At 34.7% G+C, this 15023-nt stretch overlaps 1 protein-coding gene across 1 annotated transcript in view; it reads right to left on the bottom strand.

The window, feature by feature from the left end:
- Positions 1-1839: 1839 nt before the first annotated feature.
- ANKRD17 (ankyrin repeat domain 17) overlaps positions 1840-15023 on the bottom strand; it is a 164936-nt gene continuing 151752 nt past the window's right edge. Inside the window, 5 exon segments of the mRNA XM_045056229.1 lie at positions 1840-2442; positions 3083-3247; positions 3656-3834; positions 4356-4604; positions 13067-13264. Coding sequence (XP_044912164.1) covers positions 2383-2442; positions 3083-3247; positions 3656-3834; positions 4356-4604; positions 13067-13264 — 851 coding nt within the window. The 3' untranslated portion in view covers positions 1840-2382.

Raw genomic sequence — 15023 nt, 5'->3', positions numbered from 1 at the left:
TGGTATAAAAAGATTACCCAATTGAGATATTATTTCAGTATTTGAAGTGTGATCTAACCCAAATATTATTTCCAAGAGTTAAGTCACTTCTTAAAAGAATGAAAGAAATACATTATGTAGTCTGCAATTACACAAACCATATACTTTCAAAAAGGGGGAAAAAAAGACCTGCATGGTCTCAAAGGATTATGGGTTCTTTTTTATTGTTCAAATAAAAATGCAGTGCATTACATCTGAAATATAAAAAATGTATTTGAAAAATGTTCCTAGTACAGACTTCTAAAATCATGGTACTGTACTCAACAAGACTGATCTCTAAAACTAAATATGGAGCATACAATCTATATCCCCCTGTCCCATAGGTTTAAAGTCAAGAAAATATAGGTTCTTTCTTAGTAAGACACCACCCATCTTAACAAATTGTTTGGTGAATGAACACAACTCATGTGTTGTAATAATTATTGGGTGGTATCTATTACCTAGCAGGATTATTTTATAACTAAAATATATTTAACACAGGAAAAAAAAATAAGCAAAAAATTATAGGATAGTGGCAAAAGTCATAGATAAAATACTGTTAAATAGCATTACACACCTTTCTTAGTAAAGTGCTGTAGTTTTATTTCATAGCTATGTTTGCAGGATATCATTTAGCTTTTCCCTTAAATTTGGCCATATCAATCATAAATTTATATATTTTAAGACCACTTCCTAAATTAAAAGATATAAATGTGTTGTTTACAAACTTCTAGACATTTTTGAGAAATCTTTTTACTCCTTATTCAAGCTACCAGAATAAAGAAATCATTTCATTTACTTTACAGCCAAGGAACCATATTACTATTGTCAACTCTCAGTCATTTATCTAAATTTTAGTTTTACCACTGTGGAATCTGCTTAATTAAAAAAAAAAAAAAAAAGAGAGAGAGATTGATGCATTCATTACTTCACTTTTATGCTTACTTTCTTTTATATTTCAACCATATGATTTATTTTTCCATATGAGACAGGGTAGGACACATATTCTTCTTGAATACGTTATTGTTTATTGTTTTAAGTGAATGGAATAGATAAATCCCATTGAGTAGTTTAGTGTGGCTCTGTATCTTATATAAACAGGTAAAATGAAGACGTTATTTTGTATTCTGTGTAGTCACGTATACCATAAACTGTCTTAGTGACAAATGCAAAATTACCCTTATTACTTGCCCCAAGTTAGCTGTTGATCCCTTTCACTGATAATATACAAGTGTAGAGAATAAGAAGCCTTTAAAATTGGGGGGGCGGGGGGGGGAAAGATACTTTCCACTAGATTACTGAAAATTGGAATTTTTATGTTGACTCTTGATGACTGGAAAGCCAATGTTAAGAATCAATATTTTCCAATATAAAATAGTACATTGAATTGTTTAATAATAAACAGTATATTAAGAGCCTATATATGCTGACTGGGAACCAGTGGTGGCTTTTTAAATTCTCAGAATGACTAAACATTTTATGGTTAGAAGCAACCACAAGTGATGATGAAGGTGCTCCATTTCTCTGTAGCAGCCATTACAATAAAAATCTTTACAAAATTACTTCACGATCAGCAAGAGAATTTTACTGGTATTAGCGGTAAAAGTGAAGAGAGAAGAGTGAAGAGAAGTGTGTATTAGTTTTAAAAGTGTGAGAAGGTAATAAAAAAACATGAAAAAGTGATAGATTTCTTCTATATGTGCCCTGCTGCAAACAAACTCTAAAGAGAGCAAGATGGGTATTTTAAAAGCCAGCATCGGGAAACATCCACTGATAATGCCCATTGTTTTACTTTATACTTAAATTACACAAGCAGAAAAGTTATGCTTATTAATAGTTTAATGTATGAAGGAAACATCCAGATTTCTGAATATGAAGGTACATATCTCACATTAATTTAAGTCTACATAAAGTAGAGCCTCTATACTGACATATTGAAATTTACTTTCTGCTTAGCCTTTTCTGTTATGTAAACAATTGTACATTTATTTGCCATTCTAAAACTTCAGGATCAAGTTTACATAATTTTGCTAAATTTCCGTGTTTGCTCAGAAGCAGTTTACAGTACTAAAACCAACCAGCCAAAGAACAGCTTCAACAGAAAGTTATGTCCAAAGGGGAAGAGGGAAAGAAAAAAAGAAAAATGATAAGAAAAATGCTAACTAAGGTAAAACGGATGGTGGTGGGGAATGGGCAGTCACAAATGTTCACAGAAAATAGGTCAGTTAGTAACTTCTTCTGCAAAAAGCCTACACACTTCAGTCAAGCACATCAGTAGAATGATTTGGGAGCATGAATTTTTTTCGGCCACTTGTGATTTCCTCTGAATGAAAAGGAATCTGCAGGCTAACAAGCCGATCCTCATCAGCCGAGCTGGTTCATATGCACACTGTTCATGTGAGGTGCCCAGGGTCCAGTCCACACCTATGAAAATCGAGCATACATTGTATTAAGTGTTACATCTGTAACACATATTTGATAAAAACAAAAATTAAGTGCTCTTAATATCTAGAAGCTAAAATAGCTAAATCTCACTCAATCTGCAACACGCTTAGAAACAATGAAGAAAAGCAATGATAAGCCCTTAATTCTCAAACAGGATCTGATTTATCATTTTTTAAAAACCATTACCTGAATACATATAGACTGATGATTAAAGAAAGAAAATGAGACAAAGATATTATATATACACCAAAACAAACTAAAATACACTAATAATTTCTGTAAATGTTCAGAGTTCTACATTGTTTTGCAATTTAAAATACTTAAAAGAAGTAACCTCTAGATGGCCCTTTTCACACCATTAGTAAATTTTGATGTATAAAATTATAACACTTTGCAACTTAAAATCTTTTGCCTACCATCTGCTACCCAATGAAATATATTATGCCTTTGGTACCATTTTCCACATCTCTCTACTGTATTTCAGCTCTATTAAATTTCCCTCAATTTCCTCAACTTCCCATATTCACCATACTCCCTCACTACCATGATTTACCTGTATCCTGTTTGTCTTGGCATCTCATAAACACTAACTAAATGTTCACTGAATGATCAGCCTTACCGTTTGAGGGCCATTATTTTCTGTGGAGCTCGAAACCATCTTTATCAGGGAGTTCCAAGAGGGGTCTGCAGCATGAGGGCCATTAAATATGGGTCCTCCAGCACCATCAGGAATAGGTGCTACTGGAGGAATCATTGCGTTCCCATACACAGAAAAAGGCATACCCTTAAAAAAGAAGAAAGCAAAAATTATGCACATTAGTCATATCTTCAAGTCACTGCTTACTTTTCCCAATATAACCAATGGCATTAAAATTGATATTTGAAACTTCATCTTATTTTGAAAATATACATTATCTAGGTAATCTAAAAATTATTTTCCATCATATGATTTCTTCTAGCATTAGATTATATATAAGCCTAATACAGCCAAAATGTTTTGTCAAAGAACATTTCTCTAAACAACTGGGACAATATCAGGATATAAATATTTATATTTTAGCCAGATTTTGACATATAATTACAGTCTGAAGCCCACATATCATCTCATAAATACTCACTTGGAAGTAAAATAAGGCTAATAATAAGAAAAAACATTTAGAAATATAAAAATGCTTATTTAAGTCACCATTACCCCAACTTTAGGAAAGTCCATGTATCCTGCAGGAACATGCTGATGGAATGTACCAGAAGGAGTTACAATTCCTGTATTCTCTCGCTCCATTGCTTGATGCTGTGAAAACACTCCTGGATCGGACATTGGCCTATGAATCATGGGATTTCCCATCCCAGGGTTACACCAGTCTACTTTATCTGAGGGAAAACAAAAGGCAGAAAAAATAGTTGGTGATATTTATCATCAAAAGACAGCAAAATAAAGTCTTTTCTGTATTTTTTTTCTAGAATTTTCCACATTGAATTGTGCTTCCCTTTAGAATAATGACCTACTTTTATATATTTACTGCAGTATTTCCGTGTTGGTAGGTAGTGATATAATAGGCTAATAAAATAACCTAAACACTGGTTATTACAAAAGAAAAACTGCTAAGGTAAGATAAGAGCTGGAGTCCCAGGAAAATACTAGCTTCTCCTTAATACAGTGAAATGGAGAAAACAATATGCTTGTATTAGACAATTTCCAGAATGCAATGATAAATTCAATGGGAGATCACATGGGAATAAAAAAATGGCATGAACTCTTAAAATTGATTAGTCAAAACAAAGAGATATGAACACAGATCTTTTAAGAATGACTGTAAAAGTTACATATTACTTATGATATTTTAGTTAAATGCATAAACTTAATTTCTAGTAGGCAGGATAGCAAGTCTTACCTTGATTGCCACCAATCCCTTCAAAAGACCAGATTCCACTATGCCCTACTGATGTAGATAAATTACTCCCAATAACAGATGGAGCTGAAGTTCCAGTTTGCCTGATACGTGCAGAACGTTCAGTCCCAATAGGGACTGGAACTTTTCTGTCCTGAGAGACGTTGCTGGGCTTCTCTGACCCTAAAGGTACTGATGATGGGGCAGGTGAAGGTGCACGAACTCCAGAGGATACTGACTGTGCAGGAGAATCTAGAGAAAAGATATTTTGAAATAGTATACATGTCATCTATAGAGCATACATGTAATTTTGTAAAATCAAATCTTAAATCCTGAAGACACCATAAGTATGTGTTCTCTGAGGAAAATGAAGCATGAAAATAATGCAGAAAATTATGTATACTGAAATTTGGTTAAGGTCCAGGACTTTGCAATAATTTTTAAAAATTTGATTCATAATTTTTCCATTTAGTTACATGACAGAATGTAAAGATGTCCAACTACACATGTGATATAACCCATTAAACTAGTTAATATTTAAATAAATTAATGTTTGACACTGAGCCAAATAAACACCAGAGCAATAAGAAGACAATGTTTAAAGTAAAAAAGGTAAACACCACCAAAATAGAGGTGGGGAAAATCATGCCTGTATTGGCGATTTCCAAACTGTACTCCTTGAGAACACGTGTCCATTGGTATACAATGACGAAAACAAAGGGATTCAGGTATCCAACAAATTTGGAAAATCTAACATAAAAATTAGTTTCTTTCAATCAGGACTTCAAGAAACCTTAACATGCTAATAAAATTCCAACAGAAAGCTATGCCTCATTGCCCAACTTTGTTTTATTGTATCACATGGTATTCCACAGAGCAAGCTTTCTGAAATGACAATTTAAGCTTTATGTATCAAAACAAGGTAAGTTCTTAATATAGTCAATGTGGGAGTATTCTTTAGTGATTCAATCTCTTCATGTACTACAGAGAAGAAAAAAATAAGAAAACCAAAACTTTATTTCTTGTGAAAAGTTTAAGTATCAAGCACACTTAAATTTAAAGAGGGTATAAATGGTGGAGCTTGAAGCTTCAAAGTTTAAACAGTTACCTGCCTGCCTATCTACAATTTACTCATAACTGCCTGACTGTATGCCCTAGAGATAGTCATTTAATACTATTTTTCCATTTAACCATCTTTTTTACATTTACGTTTTCCGTGTGTGTGTGTGTCTATATTCCTCCAAAAGGATTCGGGTAGCTAATAAATTTGCAAAATCAATCAATCCATCTATCTATCTACATACAAATACACATACCCAAAAGCATATTGCTTCTACTTCCCAAGCTATGAGAATCTGGAGGACAAAGAAAATTCAGTGATATTATTAGCCTAAATATGCTTAAAAATGATTTGCTATACATATTTTAGAATCATATAGACTTGCAAAGTACTATACTGTGGAGATCAATGTTGTCTTACTAGTGCTTACAGAGGTCCACTTAGGCTAAATCAATAGTACCACCTCTCTCAATGAGTTGTGGTGATACTATTAACCAAAAAAAAAAAAAATGTGAAAGTACCTTATAAATTGTAATTTATTATAAAGATAAAGATAATGGGAAACAAAAACATGAAACTTCTGAGCTTATCTGTAAAAGTAAATCAAGAAAACTTTTACCATTTAATAAAAAATTAAAATATATCTCCTGTGGGGGCAGCACCTGGGTGGCTCAGTCAGTTGAGCATCCGACTTTGGCTCAGGTCATGATCTCCTGGTTTGTTAGTTCAAGCCCACATCGGGGCTCTCTGCTGACAGCACGGACCTGCTTCAGATCCTCTGTCCCTCTCTCTTTCTGCCCCCTCCCTGCTCACGCTCTCTCTCTCAAAAGTAAATAAAACATTACAAATATATATATGTGTATATATCTATCTATATCTATCTATCTATCTATCTATCTATATTTCCTGTGGTCATGGATCCATTAGCATTTGACAGCATTACTTTTAACAAATCATAACAAAATAGAAAAGCCAACTATGTGTCTTTGAAGCAACTAAAAATATTTTAAAATTCACCTTAAAATTACACTGGTATAAGAGGGAATTCTAAGAAGATGGAGGTTCAGCAAGCAGCAAGTTTTGATTCTTCCCAAATCCTTCCATAAAACAATCTACCAAGTAAACAAAGCCAAAAACCCATGGATAACATCTATAACAAACCTAACAAAGTATCCAAATGAATTGAATAATACAAGTGAATGGGACAAATCACCAACAGCTACAAGACCTCTGTGTTGTCAGCATCTGTGTGAAAAGAAGCAATTCTCCAGACCTAAGAACAGAATAGGAGAACAACAAAACAGTCAAAGGTAGTCAGAGGAAAAGCAGAAAAGGCCAATCAGAACAGCAGGTGAAAGTGGGATACTTCTGCCTATGCTGGGTAACTACAAGGGATTTACAATAAAGTCTGAAGAAGTCAGAGCAATAGTGGCCCTATGAACTCTCAAAAATATCTGCTGAAATCTCATTCCAGAATAAAGCGCCACACTGATACGAAACTTCTGGGAACAGATTCCAAATTGAGCAGGAAAGAGACAACAGAGCAAATCAAACACAAGATCATTTAAGAGAAGGCAGAGGTGAGGGTGGTGGGAGGGTAAGGATAACAAAGCCAGGAAATATAATGAAGTACAAGGCCATATTTGTGCATACTTACCTAAAAGACAAAATTCTAGAGCTTTTAAGCTAGAAAAGATATCTGATCCACTTATCCTTTCTAAATATTCAGGAAAACTCATTTCATTTAAAAATGTAAAACAGAATAGAACTGAAGCCAAATTCCATACAAAGCTATTTATGTGAACTAACAGAGATATGAACCCATAACATCTTACAGACAATAAAAACATGCCAGAAAGAAAGCTCTAATATTCCAAAGGTGTATCAGAAAGAAAGCTGTATTCTAAAATTCTAATGTGGGCTAAGAGAAATGAAAGAAAAACATATGAAAAACAGCATAATTCAGTAAAGCTGGAAACAATGACAAAACTTGGGAAAGTATTGGAAATAAGAGAATATTCCAGAAGGTGTAAACACAAGGGATAAAGTTTTAGGTTTTGTTTTTTAAACTATGTACCAAAAGGGCATAATTACATACCTGAGAAAAATCAACCCATTATAACTAAGGTCAAGACAAAGTCAAAGGTAGTAGGCAGGCAAGAAGGATGGATGGATGGAATGATGGACAAATGAGTTCTACCTCTGCTAGAATCACCCCCAGAAACCTGCCCAATCCTCAGTGTTAGATCTAGTCTCTCTTTCCTTTCCTGAATCCTTCCGAAAACAAAAGCAAAACAAAGCAAAATAACAGCAACCCTCCATGTTCTGTTTAAATGGACAGAATAATGAGGCCTGCCTGCTGACTTGCCCCATTTAAGAAATCTGTCCTCTCCACAGATTCTGCCAATCTCATAGCCATATTTTTATCAGATGACTGTTTACTGCTTCCTCTCTGCAGGCTTACTGGACTAATGATGGCATCTGAGTGAAGAATGATCCATTTCAGGCCTGGAGAACCTTCTTTAGAAAAAGAATATAAAATTACAAACACAAAACTAGGTATACGGCTTTGGCAGGGTCCCTTGGCAAATAAGGTACCCTGAAGCTTAAACTTCATTGACTTCGTGGTAAATCCATTTCGGTTTTGAAATGACAACAGGTCCTGAAAGAGCAAAGTGACTTACACATTTAAAAAAAAAAAAAAAATGTTCCTTCAAGAAAACTACTGTTTCTTCATGCTTCTGTTCAGTGTTTACTGAACTACCATTGATAATGAGATTAATGTGGCTGGTCATGACTAGCTTACAAAAATGTTTTTAAAGGAGAAAGAAAACAGAACAGAAAATACCAGCATGCAACATACATTGTAAGGATAACAACTGTTTTGTAAATATATTATTTCAACTACACACACACACACGTATATTGTGTCACAATTAAAATTAGTTTCTTCCTTTCAAAATTATGTTTTACTGCTTTTTGATCTGACAACAATTTTATAAGACTGAATGTCAACACGGCCCATTGACTAAATTTGCCAAGGACTGAAATGCACAGACTAGGGCCAGTGATCAGTACCAATGCATGAGCTGACTGAGTGTTGGTAAAACAGATCTTAGTAGTTTGAGTGGAATAAGGGCTCAGGTGATCTCTACCCAGCCTTTATATGCAGAAGGTTCTTGGGTATCACCAATCTATTATTCTGGGGCCTCAAGAAAGGGTTCTTTGCTTTCTAACAAAAAATTTACAGGAAGGGTCTGGTGTCCGCCACATCCCAACTTAACTTGCCAGGTCCTAATATCTGGTGTCCTAAAGGAGAGGGAGTGAGAAGATGTATAGACTATATGGAGAAAAGGACAGAACCTGTTCAAGTACATAAAACCAGACAAATACATTATGAAAAATAAGTCACATGCTTCTGTGGTTAGTTCTACAACAGCATCCAGAATGGCAACTTTTAAAAGTATGTAGATAAATACTGAAAACAAAATCTTGAAAGACTAGAAGAAATGAAAATACAAAATTACATTCCTATGAACAGATTAACAAACTAAATTGTCATTAAAAAATAACAGTATTAAAGATCTATACTAAGTGAAGAAAGTGCAGACTGGTTAAAAATTCAGTATTAGAGGTAAAAGTGAGAGTCTTGCCTGAATCACTTTAATGGTTGCAAAACAATGACTCAAATCATAACTCCCACATGTATGAGTTGTCCTTATACTGTAAGGAAGAGAGTTCCCATGTAAAATTTTAATTTCTTAAAAAAAACTAATTAAATTAAATTCTAAAATCTTATTCATAATCATTATGAACTTATGGATTCTTATTTTATCCCATGAGCTGCCATTATTCATTATGGTAGTCAAATTTTCCTGAATTTGGCCAGTGGGAGTCCCTTTAGTAAAGCTGCTTCCTGTGTGTTGCCATGTCCCCATCATTGTAAACAGTTACTAACACCAGAAGACTTTGCAGGCTGCCCTTATGCTTTCCCTCCCCCAACTCTAGAATCAGCTAAGAAAGCCTAGTTTCTGGGGCACCTGGGTGTTTCAGTCCTCTGAGCATCCGACTCTTGATTTCGACTCAGGCATTATCCCAGGGTCATGGGATCAAGCCCCATGTCGGGCTCTGCACTGAGCATGGATTCTACTCAAGATTCTCTCTCTCTCCCTTCCTCTGCCCCCTCCCCCAATTGTGCTCATGCGCTCCCTCTCTTAAAAAAAAAAAAAAAAAAAAAAAAAGCATAGTTTCTTTCAGTGGACAAAAATATTTAACAGATAGATAGAAACACTGGATGTGCTCACTGCTATTAAAGATTGTTTCTAGGCCCTTTCAGTAGATAGCGCTAGAGGGAAAATTGCAATTTTATATGATTCACTCCAATATATAGATAACTGAAAAATCATGAGTTCACAGTGATCCTCTAATTCCATAGGGTTCTTCCTTGCCTTACCCCATTTTACACCTCTCTTTCCTCACAGTGAGGACCATGCATCCCAGCATCATCAATATACTTATTAACCCAATCCTATAATAAACCCCATAATTTTAGAACTGCTTATCCGTAACATTATAAAAATCACATGTCCTAAGCAGAATTGAAGATTTGTCTGAAATCTCATCGTCTTTAGAGTGAAGGGTATATAAAGTACTATGTTCACAAGTTTTTTGAATTGTTCTATTTTTTTTTTAAATTTTTTATGCTCGTTTATTTTTGAGAGAGAGACAGAACATGAGCAGGGAAGGGGCAGAGAAAGAAGAAGACAGAGAATCTCAAGCAGTCTCTGCGCTGACAGCGCAGAGCCCAACGCAGGCCTTGATCCCATGAACTGTGAATCGCGAATCATGACTTGAGCTGAAATCAAGAGCTGGACACCCACTGAGTGAGTCACCTAGGCTCCCCTGGATTATTTTTTTAGTAGGTTTACGTTAATAATTTGCAATACAGATAAGTTTGTTTCTATTTATGTTCAATTTTAGCATTTTTCCTTCAACAAAGTTGGGTGTGGTGTTTTTGGAATTTATAAACATTAACATCATTTCAAAAGTAAAATTTTTATATTACTCAGAAAAGTGCTACTTCTTCCCCCTGAAAGGATGATGAGGAATAAGAACACAGTCTCACAGAAACTCTACACAGATTACGTACTAATTACAAAGGGAAAAATTATAATTTGACAGTACAGAAACCTGGTATTCATGATCTTAACAAAATGATTCAAAGTCAACAGTGCCAATAATGGCACAAACTTAACATTTTATACTTTCTAATGCAATATACTGAGATAAGGACACAACATTGACTACATACTAATATTCCTGTCAAAAACACTTAGCCTAAATTTAATCATGAAGAAATATCAGAAAAACAAATGAAGGGGAATTTTATCATCAACTGACCTGTACTCTTCAAAATGTCTTTCTTTGGAAGACAAAGAAAGACTGAGGGAACAGTTCCAGAATATTTCACACTAAAAAGACATGGAATTCAATGTAATCTGTGATCTTGATTTGAATCTTGGATGAGAGGAAATAATATTTATTATTATTTAAACTATATAATTTAAACTATATAATTATTATTATTCATAATTATAATATTTATAATTACTAGGTGTTATTGGGACACCTAGTAAATGTAAATATGGACTATGTATTAGCTAATACTGTCCAACATAAAATTTGCTGAATTTGCTAATTGTACCATAGTTGTAGCAGAGAATATTCTTATTTTTAAGAAATATAATCCTTTAGAGTATTCAGGGGAAAATAGCTTGATACCTGCAACTAACTCTAAAATGGCTCAGAAAAAAAATTGTATACACCTACACACCCAGAAAATGAAAGAATGTGGCAACATGTTAACAACTGGTGAATCTGAGAAAAATATATAAGGGTTCTTTGTACTATGCTTACAAGTTTAAAATTATTTTTTTAAGATAGACCTGAGAGACATAGTCTAATGTAATACATTTACCCTGAGTGATTCATGGTTCGAAGGGGAAAAAAATGTATAAAAAATGTTTTAGGGCAATTGGGGATATCTGAATAGGAAGTACATATGACGTGACATTACTAATATTAACGTTTATTTGATAATGGTATTGTGGTTGTGTAAGAAAATGTCCTTATTTTTAAGATGGACACTAAAGTTTTTAGGTCACAGGTGTCATATCTAAACCTTACTTTCAAATGTTTCAACAATAAAAAACTGGAGATTACATAAAATGGAGCAAAATGTTTAAAAAATTGGTTAGGAGTTAACAATTGAAAGGAATATGGATGCTTCTTAAAGTATTCTTTCAATTTTTCTATAAGTTTGAAAATTTCTGAAACTTTTAGAAAATTAAAAAAAAAATTTTAATGTTTATTTCTGAGAGAGAGAGAGCGAGAGCGAGAGAGAGCGAGAGAGAGCGAGAGAGAGAGAGAGCGCATGAGCAGGGGAGGGGCAGAAAGAGAGGGAGACACAGAATCCGAAGCAGGATCCAGGCTCTGAGCTGTCAGCACAGAGCTCGATGCAGGGCTCGAACTCGTGAACTGCGAGATCACGACCTGAGCTGAGGTCGGATGCCCAACCGACTAAGCCATTCAGGCACCCCTGAAACTTTTTGAAACTTCAAAAAATGTTGGAATGCATCAATGAAAACAATTTTAATAGCTTCAGTGATATTCTGTATCAATCAGCAATGTATTAGAAAACTTAACCTATATTGGTTGCATTGTTACAAAAAGCACAATGTTTTTTCAACCAAAACAAAAATCAAATAAACATAAAACCAAACCAAAAAACAAAAAATAAAAAAAAAAAATGAAAAGCCCACACAGTGAAACAAACTATAGGGCAAAACAACCTATCATAATTTCTGAATTTCATCACAAAATCCCTGAATATATTTCCTAAATAAATATTAATATGTTTTTATTATGCATAAAAACAGTCTCTGCTTCTGAGAACCCATTCTAAAGATTAGCTACCAAAAATTTCAGAGTAATACTTACGCACATGAGCAGGGAAGGGGCAGAGAGCGAGAGAGAAAGAGAGAGAAGATCCTAAATTCACCCCAAGCTAACAGCATAGAGCCCGACGTGAGGCTCGATGCCACAAACTATGAGATCATGACCTGAGCAAAAATCAACTGATTGACCCACCCAGGCACCTACCCCTCAGGTTAACCCTTTTCAATGAGCAGTCATGTTGCAATTTTAACTCCTTTTCTCCCAACTCCTATTTTTCCATGAACATGAAAATCAAAAATTATCCATACACACACACACACACACACACGGATATGAATCACCTATATGTAGACATCTTAAGGAATATGTTTATTCCTATGATGGTTTAGTTTCAGCTCAACATAGAAGACACTGATCCAGATCTGTTATATATTTAGGTATAAAAATTAATGTTAAGAGGAGTATAACAAAAAACTAAGCGGTGAAATCACTCAAAAATTATAATGTATTTCAGACTTTTTAATCATTTGCTATTTATAAAAATGTTTGTTCCTCTGTTCCCATTTCATTAGTCTTGATATATTCAAGACTTGTTCACAGCTCGTCAGTCATCTTTTGTCTTTGCCCACTTAAAACCTCTTGCTCTAAGGAAACATATACAAACTTTTCTTATGGAATTATAAGGTATAATACTCACCATTCGATGCTGATGAACATGGAGTCAACAAACTAAGTGGGGAAAAATGTTGTCTGTTAAAGTTAGCAGCTGCGGGTGCTCCTCCAAGGGGTGCCCCAGGTCCATACATTTGACCTCCTGAAAGGTTTGAGGCAAAGTTTCCCAAATGTGTAGAAGAAGGTGTTACAGAACCATATGGCGAGTCCATGTTGACAATACCTGAAAGACAGAAGATAATTTATAATAGTTACCTGTAGGAGAAAAAAATTAAAAAAAAAAAACTAAATTAAAATTAAGAGACTCTAAAATACCCCCCAAATATTTTAGATTTCTCCTTGCTATTTCTTCCAGTCCATTGACTCATTTTCCCTTCTATAAAGAGAACTATAAAAAAGGAACAATTATCAAGGAAAATTATTTTTATATTTAATTTTAATATATGCTACTTTAATTATAGAATACATGTAGATTTAATATCAACATTGGAATTTCAACTGGCCTAATGGCCAAGGAATTACATAAAAACTTATCTTTAAAAAACTCAGGAGGGAGAGAGGGATGACTAGGCAAAGCAGAGACTATTTCTATGACACTGAAAATATTCTGTATGATACTATACTGATGGATACATGTCATTAAACATTTGTTCAAACCCACAGAATGTAGAACACCAAAAGTGAACCGTAATAAAAACCACAGACTTTGATAAGGATGTGTTGATAGAGGTTCATCAATTCTAACAAATGCACAACTCTGGTCAGGGATACTTATAATGGAAGAGGCTCTGCCTGCTGGGGGCAGGAGATATGTGGGAAATTCTGTACTTTCCTCTCAATTTTCTCTATGCTTTTCTGTGAACCTAAAAGTGCTATTTAAAAAATAAAGTCTAGGAGCGAAGGTTCCCAGCAGCTGGCTCTGGAGAGCATGGGGTCCTGCAGAGTAAAGATTTAAATCCCAAGGTCATGGCAAAACATCTGAAGTTCATTGCCAGGACTGTTGATGGTACAGGAAGGAAATGTGGAAGGTACCCACAGGACCTTAAACAGAATCTTCACCATGGATGGGCTCATTGAGGACATTAAGCGATGGCGGCGGTACTATGAAAAGCCTTGTCGCCGATGACAGAGGGGAAGCTATGAAACCTGCCAGTGGATCTACAGCATGGAAATGACTCGCAAGATCAACTTCTTGATGTGAAAGAACAGGTAGATCAGTGGCAGTGCTCTTGAGGCCTATCCACCTGTATCCTTCCTATCTCAAACCCCATTTTTCCTTACCTTTTTTATAATAAACTCAATCATGTATACGCAAAAAAAAAAAAAAAAGTCTAAAAAAACTATAGGGGGAGAAAAACATAGCTATACTTCTACAATGGACAGATCTGATGATCAGCATCTTAACTAAGTGGCCATCCTTTCTATAGCTAATAGTGAAACAATCTTCAGTGAATGCCTCCTGATGTAATGCAGTGTGAGGTTCAAAACATCACCCGTTTGAAGTTCCTGCCAAAAATGTTTGACTTGAATGTAATCATGGACTAAAGAAACAGATGAATCTAATCAATCATGGACTAAGGAAACAGATGAATCTAATCTAAAATGTGGGACATTCTTCAGAACAACTGGACTCTTCAAAGGATTCATGTCAAGAAAAACAAAGGAAGGTAGTGAGATTTTAGACTGGGGGAGACCACAGAAACATGGCAGCCAAAAGCAATGTGTGAACCTTGATTGAATTTTGGATGAAAAGGAAAGAAAGAAAGAAAGAAAGAAAGAAAGAAAGAAAGAAAGAAAGAAAGAAAGAAAGAAAGAAAGAAAAGAAAGAAGCACACAGGCACAATGGTTATATATGGGAGGATGGTATTGCATATTGGTTGGTATTATCTAATTAATGTTAATTCTCTTGAGTGTGGTAATAGTGGTAGAACTGTGAAGGCAAACATGCCTGTTTTGCTGACCTGAATTGAGTAGTACTCCCA

The sequence above is a fragment of the Felis catus genome, chromosome B1, assembly GCF_018350175.1.
Source record: "Felis catus isolate Fca126 chromosome B1, F.catus_Fca126_mat1.0, whole genome shotgun sequence".
Lineage (NCBI taxonomy): Eukaryota > Metazoa > Chordata > Mammalia > Carnivora > Felidae > Felis > Felis catus.
This window is presented reverse-complemented; position numbering and strand designations above follow the sequence as displayed.